The sequence below is a fragment of the Fusarium odoratissimum genome (genome assembly GCF_000260195.1).
Source record: "Fusarium odoratissimum NRRL 54006 unplaced genomic scaffold supercont1.1, whole genome shotgun sequence".
Taxonomy (NCBI): domain Eukaryota; kingdom Fungi; phylum Ascomycota; class Sordariomycetes; order Hypocreales; family Nectriaceae; genus Fusarium; species Fusarium odoratissimum.
In genome coordinates this window covers 1,321,942-1,334,431 of record NW_022158687.1, presented here as the reverse complement: position 1 = coordinate 1,334,431, position 12,490 = coordinate 1,321,942, and the positions used below count along the sequence as shown (strand labels likewise).

Here is a 12,490-nt window from a genome sequence, read left to right as displayed (position 1 = left end):
TTTGGAATCAACCTTGCCTGTAGCTTGGCCCCAACTGTAACGGAAGGACCCCTCCACTATGATTCCACATGGACAGTCCTCGGCGGGGTATCTGTAGTTTAACTGGAACTTCTTTTAAAAGTCACAATCTGTAACTTGCAGTTATTCCTGAGCTGCTGTACCAATTTCACTTGACTATAATTTGAACAACACATACAATGTCGCAAGATTTCGCGCCTCTAAAGAACGACCTGTTGCTTCGCGCAGCATGGGGTGGGTTGTCCGCGCCTCAGTTGTGAGAATCATGAGAGAGAACTGTGCTGAGACTTGCTGTGTTGCAACTTAGGTCAGACCGTTGAACGCCCTCCTATGTGGGTGATGCGACAAGGTGAGAAGGTACCCCGACCTACGGGTAAAAGCACACAAGACTGACCTGATCAATTGATAGCCGGTCGCTACCTACCGGAGTATCACGAAGCCAAGGGTAACCGAGACTTCTTCGAATGCTGCCGCGACCCTGAAGTCGCAACCGAAATCACCCTCCAGCCTGTCCGCCGATTCGCAGGTCTCATCGATGCCGCCATCATCTTCTCCGACATCCTTGTCATTCCCCAGGCAATGGGTATGACCGTTGAGATGGTTGAGAAGAAGGGCCCTTACTTCCCGAACCCGCTCCAGAACCCCGACGACGGACAGTACGGCCAGGTGCTCGCTAAGAACGTCGATGTTGCTGCTGAACTCGGCTACGTGTACGACGCTATCACACTTACACGCCAGAAGCTTGAGGGACAGGTGCCCTTGATTGGCTTCTGCGGCGCTCCCTGGACGCTGTTCTGCTACATGGTCGAGGGTGGTGGCACCAAGCTGTTTGCGCAGGTCAAGACATGGATCTACAAGTATCCTGAGGAGTCGAAGAAGCTTCTGGCCAAGATTGCCGATATCTGCGTGGATCATCTGGCACTTCAAGTCAAGGCTGGTGCTCAGGTATAGAATGCTCCCCTCTAGAACTGCACCATATATGACTAACTTGCAAACTTTATAGCTAGTGATGGTCTTTGACTCCTGGGCAGGAGAGCTCGGCCCTTCTTCTTACCGTCAATTCTCCGAGCCCTACTTGAAGCAAATCGCCGAGAAGCTTCCCGCCAAGCTCCAGAGCCTCGGCTTGGAGAAGGTTCCCATGACTGTGTTCCCCAAGGGTGCTTGGTACGCACTCGACTCTGCCTGCAACCTGGGTTATAATGTGGTTGGCATGGACTGGTTGCATGATCCCAAGGAGGCTGTCAAGATTCGAGGCGACCGCAACATTGTGTTCCAGGGCAATGCTGACCCAGGGGTATTGTATGGCACCAAGGAGGCTATCACCAAGGCCGTGGAGGAGATGGTAGAAGGCTTCTGGGTCGGAAACAAGGGCTGGATTGCCAACCTTGGCCACGGTAAGTTCTCTGTGACATGATACTGAGCTGGACGAGGGGCTGACCAAAAGCAGGAATTACACCTGGCGTAAACCCTGATCATCTCAAGCACTACTTCGAGGAGATTCACCGTTTGACCAAGAAGAACTAATGGTCAAATATCAGTGTGTGCTGTGTTGAAGGCGTATTTTGAGATACCATGTGTCTATGCTGGGTTGAACATCAAAGTAGATAAGAGAGGGCATCAGAAAAAGCATTGTGGAGAATACCAGTAGACACAAAAATGTAACATAGTAAAATAGCATGGCCAAGGAACTGAGAAAAATAACTCTTTGTTTGTAAATCATTTAATTCATGGGATGGTATCTTTACTTTTGCTTTTCCCCCTTTTCACGTATCCTTTGTCCTGTACGTTGACCCGTCCTTCATAAGATTGTCTAGCCAGAACCCCCTGCTTCAGATTCAATGTCAAAGGCGCCAAAACACCAAGCTGTACTGTAAAATAACTAGACCCAATAGCAGTAGAACATGAAATCTCTCATCTCTAGAATTGAGCATGGTGAAACACTTGAAGGTCTCTGAAGTCCTAAGCCTTCTTGCCAAAGAGCCAGTTCTTGCCCTTCTGAGCCAACGACGCGCCAGCAGCAGTAGGTGAGTTGGCAGACTTGGGCTCCTCCTCGTCAGTGATAGCTTCATCGTTGCTGGGCTTGCGGGTCAACTCTGTCTCCTTGTCCTTGAAGACGTTGCCCGCGCCACCACGGCCAGCATGCTGAGCACCAGATGAGGGGCGTCGAGGGATACTTTTGTCTCAGGTCAGCAACGATTCTAAAGAGAACGATCCCCGAGATTGAGTGGCAGGAGGGATGAAAAACTTACGCTTCAACGTCCTGACGCTTGCGGGTTTCGCGAGGGTCATCGTTCTTGGCCATGTTGCCTGTACCACCACGACCGGTGGTGACAACAGAGCCCTTGAGGACGGGAGTCTGGAGCTTGCTGGGATCTGTCTTCTCAGTGTGGGTTGAGTCGGCCATGTTGCCAGCACCACCTCGACCGTGAGAGGAGAGCATTGTGACAGGTGTGTGAGTTTTGGAAGAGAAAGTGTTGTTGTCCGTTGAGGGGTAGTTGTTGTGTAGTTGTCGACTAACAACTAAACTAGTGACTGTCCAGGAGTTGTTGAGTAGACTGAGAAGTTGTCAAGTCAAACGATCAGGAGTACGTCTCTAAGGAATTGTAATGATGAAGAGAAAAGTCTATTTGAGTGAAGGAGATTTAGCTGGAGGCGGTGGTGACAGTTTTTAACTCAATGCCAAGTCCTCGTGATTGATGTTGTAACTTGCTACCAAATTTTCCCCTGCCCTGGAAGTGTTCCCATGATCAACTAAACAGGGGAAGGAGAAAAAAAATTCGATAGGTTCCTAGGCGCTGCGGCCTTTTTTTTTTCTTCACACCCACCGAACCACTGTGCCCAGTCATAGAGTATATGGCCTAGACTGGCCTTGTGCTCACTAGGCTGCCCCGAACCTGGGCTACTGGGTTGTGAGCTGTAGGGCGAGATCTCTTCAGCTGGGCGTTGTAGCTGTAGGTGCTTCTTCTGCACTATCTTGGAGTCTATCCTTGAGTCAAATGATCGAATTCTCTCTTTCAAACTCTAGTTGAAAAGCGCTTTCCTCCTCTCAACCCTTCTCCATTTGAAGAATGAGGCTCAGTTAAAACTCTCGCCCAAGTCTAGGACAAGTAGACGCAAGTACCCGTGCGCCAGTTCCACTTGGTCATGGCACTAAGAGGCCATGCCCAGTCATAGAAATTGGTTGCGTAATGAATTTTGATGGCCTCGTGCTGCCCCAGATCTTGGCATGGTACTTCCGATATACGAAGTCAATACAAGCTTTTATGAGGCCATGAGGGGTTCAATGCTGAGAGCCTGGGTCACTTGATGCCCGTCAGCCATAAATTGAAACCGAGCTATGAGGGTGCTGTACTCGCTCCTCACTCAGGGACCCAAAGGGGAAAGCTCGTATATCGAGCCAATAGTTGCAAAAGCGCATAGGCACTGAAAGATGAGTTCCTTAGGCGGTCTTCAAATGGGAATATCAAAATTCTCCGTGAGTTGTGCGCCAACCACGTCAGGTATGAGAGGCATCTCTGTCATGACAACTCAAGTCTTCCATGAGATTCTCCCCTTTCAAGGTCTCGCTGTTCGGTCAAGTAGAAAGTAAGTTAGCCGAATGGCCTCTCGCCGCCAAGAGAATCTATTCAGAGATCCGTAGATCGTCTTCGCTCTCGCCGGGCTCCGAGTTCCCAGCGGCGCTCGCTCCCGCACATGGCGTAAACTCTCATATTCTTGCGTGCCGGTACCAGCGCTTATCCATAGCCGTTTCTGTACTGGCGTGCCCCGACACGGCGGGCTGGTCTGGCTTGGTGGCTCATAGCCATGGAAGCTGGGAAGACCCCCCAGCTTCTCGAAAAGGCATTCAATCACAAGCCTCATGACCTCAAAATCTCGAAATGTGCAAGGGATGCTGCTGTTTGTGGCTTGTAGCCTGTAGCTTGTAGCTAGATTCCATCAGGGTTGTTCCATGCTAATCAGACCCAAGACCCTGAAAGTGGCGGCTAAGCTTGTCTAAGTGCGATGACGTTGACTCCTTGAACCCCGGGTTTGGTCATGATACAGTCATCTTTTGCTCTCGGGCTAGGGAACCCTTTGCCCTGTCGATCCCACACTTGGCTTCACACTCTTTGTTGGCTCTTTAGATGTGTCGAACTGCAACATCACCGACACACTGTATTGCAAGCTAGGACAAAAGCATAAAAGCATGAGAAATCGACTCAATTCCAAACACCAACGCCAGCGTCTATGCTCAGTATTCAATGACATGGTGCCTTGTCTGACAAGGGCAGTACCTCTATACATTTTGGCGACATATCTTGGAACCTTGTACAGAGGAGAGTCGTGATTTGGTCTATTTTCCAGTGCCGAATGCCTCTTGTGTACGCCAGCTATTCCTTCTCTTGCGGATTTCAACTATCTGAATAGCCAAATTTCCAAAGCCCATCTCTGATATGGTCAAACAATCATGAATATTTCTTTGGCGATATAGTTCACGCAAATCCTTCAGTTCTGATCGTACATCTCTTCATCACCTTCGCCCTTGATGTTGGCGTCCTTACGGATCGGGATCTTGATGCCTTGGTTCGCAAATTTCTTGCTCAATGGTGTACTTTCACACACGCCGGGGAACTTCTTGGCCGAGTACACGTGGAAACTCTCGCTGTAGCACGACGACAGGATTGGCGCTCGGCCTTGGTTTACGTTGGTTCCCTGCCCTCCGGGGCGTCCAACGTTGACGAAGGAGAACCTTAATCTGCAACTTCATCGTCAGCAATCACGAGCCACGGCACAGACCAAATTCAGTTGCTCTTACCGAAAGGTTCCTTCAGTACGGACGCTGAGGTCTTGGAGGACAAACCAGATACCCGATTGTCCTTCAGTGTCCTCGAGACGGAATGCGCTTGCGGCCAAACTGCCGATCAAGTTTCTCGTAAACATCCCTTGGGGTTGCCCCCCAACCACTGCCATCCGAGTAAGCGCATTTTGATCCTGTCCATATCCATTACGGAAAGGGGCGCCTGGCGGAGGAGCGGAAGGTTCGGCACTGTAACCGCTATGTCGCGGGTAGTATTGTTGGGGCGGACCGTAGGAACTGCTCGGCGGGTACGACGGTGCTACTCTTATGTCAGACACGGATTTGTCCTCGCTTTTTGTTCCTCCTGTTTCGACCAACCTTGCCCGTAGCTTTGCTGCACCGGTGGGGGGTAATCCTGCCCATAGTTCAGCCCTTGCGATTGCCCATATCCAGACTCGCGGCTCGGGGGCAGAGATTGTTGCTGGTACGAAGGGGTCCCTGGCTCTAAGGACGAATAAGTGTAGGTACTTGAGGATGCCATAGCGCCGGTCCCAGCCGACGACCGCACCAGATTCACTTCTTTGGTACCATCATGATTCCACAGATCCACCGACAACACAAACATGGCGTGGTCCAGGCTACTACACATTATGTGTTAGCACAAAACAAGGTGCCTTTTTTTCGCGACTGCATCGACGTACTTGTAGTCAACCTCTTTACCCGTCTCAGTATTTATTATGACAAGACGAACACACGGCGGCGGCGTGATTGGGCGACGATCCTAGATTGGAACTGTGAGACAGATGATCAGGGCTCAATGGCAACGAAAGAAACAGACCTTATCGCCAAATCCACACATGCGCGCACGCACAGGTTGTTGCTTCACATCGAGACTATGAAATCGTTTCAGCGGGGTCGCGAAGGAAGTTTGAAGGATTCGCCTTGGTCACAAACCTGTACTTCCAGCCTGATCCTTCTTCAATCTTGGAGTAAGATGGGGGAACGTATTCGGAATCTTTCTGATGGTCGGCAGGGGATGGTCCTGAGGAAGGCGGGGGGGGAGGAGGTTCATCATGTTGCGAAGGAGAAGGGGCGTGTTGCTGGTGCGGATGGGGCCGAGGGTATTGACTCGGCTGAGGCTGTTGATATGGAGCTGGTGCATATGGTGGGAGTTGAGACTGGTGGTGGGGTGGTTGGCTATGATGTTGATGCGAAGATAGCGAGTGGGAAGGTGGCGGCGGCGGTGGATGTTGGTGGTGAGGATGTGGAGCTGACGGCGGAGGAGGTAGAGGAGGATGAGACGAGTGGTGATGTTGACTCGGGGGCGGTAGAGGCGGAGGAGGATGCTGGTGTTGTTGGTAGGTATGAATTGGTGGTGGTGGTACGCTGGAAGAATAGGCAGGGCCTGGGATTCGCTGCGACATGTCGGGCGGGTGATAGGCAGAATTCATTGCGGTTTGCGATCGATAATAAGGTTATCGAGAATTGGTGCCGAGTGTAAGTCTGCGTATAAATATAACATAGAAAGGAATAAAAAGGTTCGGGAGGTAGGTATCCGTAGAGGATGGATGATTTGTGGAGGACGAAGCGAAGAGGAGAAGCTGTGCGGACAAGGCGAGCTATAAGAGCATATGCTCCGACAATTGTTGCGTTGCGTTGCGCTGAATTCCCCTTGGAGTTGGTCCTAAGCCAAAGAGCGAAGAGAAGCGAAACAAGACAAGACCAGATGTCAGTCTTGAGGGGAGAAGAAAGCGCCAGGAGGCGAAGCCACCAAAAGGAGAGGCCGACGATACAAAGTAAGGTAGGATGTAAGTGAAGCAGAGCAAAGTCAGTTAGGTCAAGTTAGGCGCTGGAGGCACTATGTCGTCGATGTCGCGCGGGCGGCGGCAGGTGGAGAACCCAGAAGCCCGACTGAAGGTAAAGTGTAAATTGATGGAAAGTTTGAGGTGGAGCTGGAGGTTAAGCTCCCAAGTGGCGCGGGCCGGGAGCGCTAAAAGGGCTTCGATTCCCTGGCTCAGCTCCGTTATCCCAGGACTTATTGCCGTAATGGTCTCAAGCTCATGAACTCTGATCTCCACGATGATTTCTGTTCTATCCCGACGCAGTGGTTAAGGCATGACATAGCATATCTAGGCGTCCCCGAGAATTAGACACGAATGTCATAGAGGGCTCAGACCGAACCAACCGGTAGCTGAGGCAGCTTAGCGAGCGAGAGAAGCCAAGACCTGTGACTCTTCAGCTCTGGGCTGGGCTGAGTGAGCTGTACTGGACTGGACAAAGACTTTGTTGCGGTTGAGACCTTGACTGAGACCTTGACTGAGACTCGACAAGGACTGGGTCATCGGGTTTTATCAAGTAGGCGTCAGCAAAAGGACGAAAAAAAGAAACGAGACAGGAAAAAGGACCTAGGTAGCACACCTCCAAGAGAGTGTAGTACAAGGTGAATGAACGGGCAAACATCCGCGCAGGCGAGGAAAAGAAAGGTGCATATGAACGAACGCAAGCCGCATGATACCACACTCACAGACAGTAAGTAAAACATGCTGAGCGAGCACACCATCTTCTATTCAAGTTGCTTGGAGAACGTTGTTCCGGTCAGTACCACAGCCAGCCACATTGCTCGCTGAATGACATGACTGCATCCCCGTATGATAACTACTTCTGTTGGGGCTGCTTCGGTTTGTTTTCATACTCTACCTGATGAAGAAACTACCTTGATCGATTCCATGCCCTCGAACCCGCAATGTCTGAATCAAAGGCTTTGTTCAACGTCCTTACCATTGTGTCTCAGCCTGATAAAAGCTCGACCACCTATCGTTCGCCTGGTCGTTGTCAATCCGGTCTAACTTCGGATGGAATCTCAACCGCATGATACATGATACGAATCCAGTGCACAAGGCATTTTGTTGTTGGGCAATTCTAACGACAAGACATTTACAGGAACCCAATTGGGAGTGATTACAGAAAGGCATTGCGGTTACTAACAGAGTAAGTTTGATTGACAAAGTCAATTGAAAGTCTATGTACATTTTCGGGTACAAGTTATTTCAGCATATTCTCAAAACAAAGGCCTCAATTAGCAACTTGAAATGTTTAGTATTGGATATGGACTTCAGAAAACATCCGCATCCATGTATGACTCTATCTTCAGCACCGTGTTATCTGTGTGTCTCCTAATTGGTGGGCCTGTCAACATCTTCCCCCCGATGGTCGGTCTGTGTCGGTGGTGATTTGGTTATGTGGTACCTGATTAGAGCCCCGGCGTATGAAATGGTGCATGCTGGTGCCACAGCCAAATACACGAAGCCCCGCCATCGTCTTGAAGCCCCGCAGTCGGAGTCATTAGCAGTCACCACAGACAATAATAAATTCCCCGACTGCCTTACCTTGCTGTGTGATTTACCTAATTCAAACTACCTATACCTAGTCCAAGGGAAGAAGCATTGCATTGTAGCACTTCTGTAGCCAGCCATGGATCTCGTCAACAGGTTGGTCCGCCCCGTTGTGAGCTTCGCAACGTCAAAATCGTCCCTCAACATCCCACCTTCACTATGTGGTCGCTGATTCAAAATCCCCTCCAGTCTCGAAGGCCGTCTTCTTTTTGCCGTACCCAAGAGTGAGTCGTCTCACATCCTTCCAATCGACATTCTTATGCTCATTCATCACAGAGGGTCGTCTCAATGCTGCCACACTGAACCTCCTCGAGGGCGCCGACGTCCAATTCCGTCGTGAGAACCGTCTCGATATCGCTCTCGTCAAGAATCTCCCCATTGCCCTGATCTTCCTCCCTGCCGCCGACATTCCCACGTTCGTTGGCGAGGGTCGCTGCGACCTCGGTATCACCGGATGGGACCAAGTCCAGGAGCATGATGCCTCAGTCCGTGCCTACAACCACTTGCGACGTAGCTCTGTTGATCTATCGTCATCCGACGATAAGGTTGCTGGCTCTGATATGGTTATGGAATTGGGCTTCGGCAGCTGCAAGCTTCAGGTCCAGGTCCCCGAGAAGGGCCAGTATAAGACCCCCGAGGATCTCATTGGAAAGACAATTGGGACGAGCTTCGTCAACCTTGCTGCCGACTATTTCCTGAAGCTTGAGCAGGGCGAGAATGCACAGGGAGAGCTTTCGCCTCGCAAGATGCGCACCAAGATTGTTGAGTTGAGTGGAAGTGTCGAGGCAGCATGTGCTCTTGGTGTTGCTGAGGGCATTGTCGATCTTGTTGGTATGTGGAATACTCGAGGCTTACTTCACCGACTGTGACGGACCATAACTAACGATCACCGTCTAGAATCTGGAGAGACCATGCGAGCTGCTGGGCTCAAGGCCATTGACACTGTTGTCGACTCTACCGCCGTGCTCATCAAGTCAAAATCGCCTTCCAACCCTGAGCTCATCGACCTCATCACCTCGCGTATCCGTGGTGTTATCACCGCCAAGAGCTACGTCCTGTGCCAATACAATGTCGAGCGAAGCCGTCTGGCTGAGGCAACCAGGGTTACTCCTGGGAAGCGCTCGGCGACAGTTACCACTCTGGACGAGGAGGGCTGGGTTGCAGTCAGCTCTATGGTCGAGAAGAAGAAGATTGCTCTGGTTATGGACGATTTGACCCGAATTGGCGCTCAGGACATCCTTGTCCTCGACATTCACAATGCGCGCTGAAGGAGCATATATGATGGGTTAGGCAAGAAGGCGTTGATATGCATAGGCACCGGTAGGCGTGGGATTCATGGGCAAACGGCGCTCTGGAAAATCAATGGCTGGCTGGTATCAGGCTAAAAAGAGGGGGATTGTAATGCATGGGCTGCATGTAAACGCCATGTCACCTCCATTGTAATGGGATATCCCTATTGAAACTTCAATGACCATTTCCCACACCATGAGGCGAAGATCGGAAATTGTGCCTGGCCGGATCCTGCCGGTACCTGGACTTGGAGCTTGGGCGGAATGATCGACGCTGCATACGTCGTATCACGATGAGGCTGAATGATTTGAGATGGTGGCTTGGCAGAAGAACTGAGGAGGATTCTGCTAGAGGCTGGACAATATGGCTCAGATAGTATATGCGAAACCGACGAAAAGCTCATTTGTCGAGGTTTGAACTGACGAAAAAGCCTTTCTCTTGATCCAATGCAGAGCTTCTCCGCAACAATTACAGGAATACGTAACAAGGATGATTGATGTTGGTGATCGGGAGCTTCGGGAATCCTGCGGGCATCCTGCGGGCATCCATTAGCTAGCAACCTCCACGCGATGACCTCACTAGGGCGGCTACGTAAGTGAGCCACAACCAATTCATAAGCTCTCTGGCTGATTCACTTGATCAGGTGGGCCCTTGGATCAAATACCAACAACGACCCAGAAACAAAGTGTTTGGAATCTCTGTTTGTTATGAACTTGAACTCACATCCACGGTTTAAAACTCGACACTCGTTATAATACACTACCATATTCATTCTCCCATCATGTCCAAATCTGGTCCCCAGCCTGAGAATGTTGGCAATAACCAGCCGTCTACTCTCTATTCTGTAGGTCACTCCTCGTTCAGACATTATCTGTGGTTGTTGCCAAGAGAAGACAGAAAGCGTCTTGTCTTGTCTTCTCTTTGCTTCAAAGTCTCATGATATCAACGAACAAGGTCGTATTCTCCGCTGGTCACAATAACACTGACACAGGTCTTTTTAGCTCGTCATGACGCCTGTCAACATAACCGTCTTCCTCTTCTCACTCCTCCTGGTTGACTTTCGCCATACTGCTGGCCGCAACAACTTCTACGGTACCGGTAACCGGCAAGCGAAATGGGTGCCCCGATGGTTCCTCCAGCCATACCAGCACATTGGCCATAGCGATCATGATGCCCATGGCCGCTGGCACTATCACAGCAAACAGAAGAAGCTCATGAAGATGGAAGCAGACGAAGCGTTTCAGATGCGGTCTACCATGCTCGTGTTCATGGCCGTGGCATTGGCTCTGGCTACGAGTGCTGTCTGGTTCTTGACGAGTCGTCTATATTACGGTGTCGCTTCTCTTGTCGAGCCTCATACCGGGAATCAAACCATCCCGCCTACGGGTCCGTGAACATGACAGGGTGGGGAGAAGGCGGATGATACTTGAAGCTCCGCCGAGAACTAGAGACCCTCTCTGTTTCGCGGGGTGGTATCAACCGTTGACTCCAGACAAGGACCTTACCACCATCACCATACAATTTTTCCCTCCAACTGGCATGCGTCTCTATCGATCTGGGTTCTTGTTTGCTCTTCAACAGCAAAGAGGCAAACTCGCTTGATGATTTCATCGGCGATCACTGTTGTCTCACATTAAGAGCAGCATTTGCACCGTCGTCTTCAGAAACGATCTCCCGGATCTCCAGACATGAGTTAATCATGCATTGGCCTTCAAGCGCTGATCGAAAGTGGCATCATTGTCGCTGTTACTCTGTACACAAGTATTTCAGGGGTGTTTGTGGGTCGTGGCAGGCGTTTCGAACCCCTGCTTGATATCGTGTCCGAGGATATGACACTGTATGAAATGTAATGACGATAATGGATTGGTTTTTTTTTTTTTTGGGGTCTCAGACAGCAATGAAGGCCTAAAAGTTTGATTGTGTTTGAATTTGAATCTGAAATTTGGCAAGATTATTCATCTTTGATGCCATACCGAATCGTTACTCGGTCAAGAATTGAAGAATAACCATGTAAGTCACACGAACGCCGTCTCTTAAAAATTCCCTAGTTTGACCTGCCAGACATCCAAAAGGCAAGCCTAACACCACATTAAATCCCCAGAAATTGTAATCTTCGACGTGTAAATCATAAAGCAAGATCTCATGTCAAAGTATGCGTATCAAGGCATTAACCGATGCGCTCCTCCACACTGCCCCAGTAGACAATGGGCCTGGGCTCAAGCAGGCTCAACTCACTGCCGAAGCTCTTGCGTTCAGCCTCTAGATGCAATAGAGAAGGCTGTCGCGAGATGATGCTGTTGATGGCAACGACAGGGGACGAGCTGGTCGTGCTGACTGATGAGTAGGAAGCCTGGGTGGAGGTGGAGGCTGATGAGCTGCGACGCAGAGAGTTGCGCAGACGAGAGGGTGAGAAGCGAGAAGTCATGGTTTCGAAGCGGGAGGTGTGGGCCATTGTGTGAGAGTTTCAAGATGAGTTGAGAGTGAATGCGTTGTCGCGTAACAGTGAAATCTGGTATTGGCGTAATAGGCGTGGCGTTGGTGAAAATGATCGTGATGGTCGTTGAGATGAAAAAGCTAACGAGCAACTTGTCCAGCAGTTGTCGTATGATAAAACAGATTTGTCAATGAGTGAACGAGTTCAAGAAGTAGAAAAGAGAGGCACAGCCTGTCGAATGTTTCTATCAGACTCTTGGTCTTGTCTTGTCAACAAGCAATGAGCGAGCGATGGTTCTTTGGGCAACACAAAGATAGAAAGGCAAGCAAGAGGAAGAAAAGCAAGAGGCAGCACCTTCACCTTTATCTATCAATTCACTTTCGACAACGGGCACGAGACCCAGAAAAGAAAGTGGCAGTGTAGAAAAGAGAACCACAGTCCTTGCATCAGGGTATGTCAGGGGCTCGGAATGTGGGCGCACGGATTGTTTCAACCTCGCAACTAGCGGCTGAAACAGTCGCATTGTCCGTCAATTCACTTTGAGTTGGAACCTCAGCAGGATTGCGAAGCAAGGGTGTT

The 12,490-nt window shown here is 50.3% G+C and overlaps 6 protein-coding genes across 8 annotated transcripts; 3 read left to right on the top strand and 3 right to left on the bottom strand.

Moving 5' to 3' along the window:
* The first annotated feature begins 46 nt into the window (after window positions 1–46).
* FOIG_00472 (uroporphyrinogen decarboxylase) lies at window positions 47–2,748 on the top strand. Of its 2 annotated transcripts, XM_031196618.1 has the most exons (5): window positions 47–252; window positions 326–367; window positions 428–963; window positions 1,022–1,412; window positions 1,466–2,748. In XM_031196618.1, the coding sequence occupies exons 1-5, from the start codon at window positions 198–200 to the stop codon at window positions 1,540–1,542; spliced, it is 1,101 nt and encodes a 366-aa protein (XP_031072385.1). In that variant the 5' UTR covers window positions 47–197; the 3' UTR covers window positions 1,543–2,748. The 2 variants fall into 2 exon arrangements, with proteins under 2 accessions (XP_031072385.1, XP_031072386.1); XM_031196619.1 differs by having other exon boundaries at window positions 47–367.
* FOIG_00473 (uncharacterized protein) lies at window positions 1,702–2,739 on the bottom strand. Its single transcript, XM_031196620.1, has 2 exons — window positions 2,268–2,739; window positions 1,702–2,191 (listed from the first exon to the last, which is right to left on the bottom strand). The coding sequence occupies exons 1-2, from the start codon at window positions 2,456–2,458 to the stop codon at window positions 1,978–1,980; spliced, it is 405 nt and encodes a 134-aa protein (XP_031072387.1). The 5' UTR covers window positions 2,459–2,739; the 3' UTR covers window positions 1,702–1,977.
* A 1,351-nt stretch (window positions 2,749–4,099) lies between the features above and the next one.
* On the bottom strand, window positions 4,100–6,761 carry FOIG_00471 (uncharacterized protein). Of its 2 annotated transcripts, XM_031196616.1 has the most exons (6): window positions 5,750–6,761; window positions 5,634–5,688; window positions 5,497–5,576; window positions 5,174–5,436; window positions 4,814–5,114; window positions 4,100–4,753 (listed from the first exon to the last, which is right to left on the bottom strand). In XM_031196616.1, exons 1-6 carry the CDS (start codon window positions 6,244–6,246, stop codon window positions 4,504–4,506), a joined length of 1,446 nt encoding a protein of 481 aa, XP_031072383.1. In that variant the 5' UTR covers window positions 6,247–6,761; the 3' UTR covers window positions 4,100–4,503. The 2 variants fall into 2 exon arrangements, with proteins under 2 accessions (XP_031072383.1, XP_031072384.1); XM_031196617.1 differs by having other exon boundaries at window positions 4,100–5,114.
* A 1,195-nt stretch (window positions 6,762–7,956) lies between these two features.
* On the top strand, window positions 7,957–10,013 carry FOIG_00470 (ATP phosphoribosyltransferase). The gene is made up of 4 exons (XM_031196615.1): window positions 7,957–8,283; window positions 8,377–8,411; window positions 8,464–9,018; window positions 9,085–10,013. The coding sequence occupies exons 1-4, from the start codon at window positions 8,267–8,269 to the stop codon at window positions 9,453–9,455; spliced, it is 978 nt and encodes a 325-aa protein (XP_031072382.1). The 5' UTR covers window positions 7,957–8,266; the 3' UTR covers window positions 9,456–10,013.
* Window positions 10,014–10,083: 70 nt separating this feature from the next.
* FOIG_00469 (uncharacterized protein) lies at window positions 10,084–12,355 on the top strand. The gene is made up of 2 exons (XM_031196614.1): window positions 10,084–10,321; window positions 10,479–12,355. Exons 1-2 carry the CDS (start codon window positions 10,259–10,261, stop codon window positions 10,869–10,871), a joined length of 456 nt encoding a protein of 151 aa, XP_031072381.1. The 5' UTR covers window positions 10,084–10,258; the 3' UTR covers window positions 10,872–12,355.
* FOIG_00468 (uncharacterized protein) lies at window positions 10,102–12,393 on the bottom strand. Its single transcript, XM_031196613.1, has one exon. It carries the CDS (start codon window positions 11,927–11,929, stop codon window positions 11,645–11,647), a length of 285 nt encoding a protein of 94 aa, XP_031072380.1. The 5' UTR covers window positions 11,930–12,393; the 3' UTR covers window positions 10,102–11,644.
* Between the last annotated feature and the right edge of the window lie 97 nt (window positions 12,394–12,490).

Coding starts and splice junctions, on each gene's coding strand:
- FOIG_00471 (XM_031196616.1), bottom strand. CDS start 6,246: ATGAATTCTGCCTATCACCCGCCCGACATGTCGCAGCGAATCCCAGGC. Junction 5,689..5,749: donor GGATCAGGCTGGAAGTACAG/GTTTGTGACCAA, acceptor ACGATTTCATAG/TCTCGATGTGAAGCAACAAC. Junction 5,577..5,633: donor TGTGTGGATTTGGCGATAAG/GTCTGTTTCTTT, acceptor GTTCCAATCTAG/GATCGTCGCCCAATCACGCC.
- FOIG_00472 (XM_031196618.1), top strand. CDS start 198: ATGTCGCAAGATTTCGCGCCTCTAAAGAACGACCTGTTGCTTCGCGCA. Junction 253..325: donor GTTGCTTCGCGCAGCATGGG/GTGGGTTGTCCG, acceptor GTTGCAACTTAG/GTCAGACCGTTGAACGCCCT. Junction 368..427: donor TATGTGGGTGATGCGACAAG/GTGAGAAGGTAC, acceptor ATCAATTGATAG/CCGGTCGCTACCTACCGGAG.
- FOIG_00473 (XM_031196620.1), bottom strand. CDS start 2,458: ATGCTCTCCTCTCACGGTCGAGGTGGTGCTGGCAACATGGCCGACTCA. Junction 2,192..2,267: donor AAGCGTCAGGACGTTGAAGC/GTAAGTTTTTCA, acceptor CTGAGACAAAAG/TATCCCTCGACGCCCCTCAT.
- FOIG_00468 (XM_031196613.1), bottom strand. CDS start 11,929: ATGGCCCACACCTCCCGCTTCGAAACCATGACTTCTCGCTTCTCACCC.
- FOIG_00469 (XM_031196614.1), top strand. CDS start 10,259: ATGTCCAAATCTGGTCCCCAGCCTGAGAATGTTGGCAATAACCAGCCG. Junction 10,322..10,478: donor AGCCGTCTACTCTCTATTCT/GTAGGTCACTCC, acceptor AGGTCTTTTTAG/CTCGTCATGACGCCTGTCAA.
- FOIG_00470 (XM_031196615.1), top strand. Junction 8,412..8,463: donor TCTTTTTGCCGTACCCAAGA/GTGAGTCGTCTC, acceptor CATTCATCACAG/AGGGTCGTCTCAATGCTGCC. Junction 9,019..9,084: donor GGGCATTGTCGATCTTGTTG/GTATGTGGAATA, acceptor ATCACCGTCTAG/AATCTGGAGAGACCATGCGA.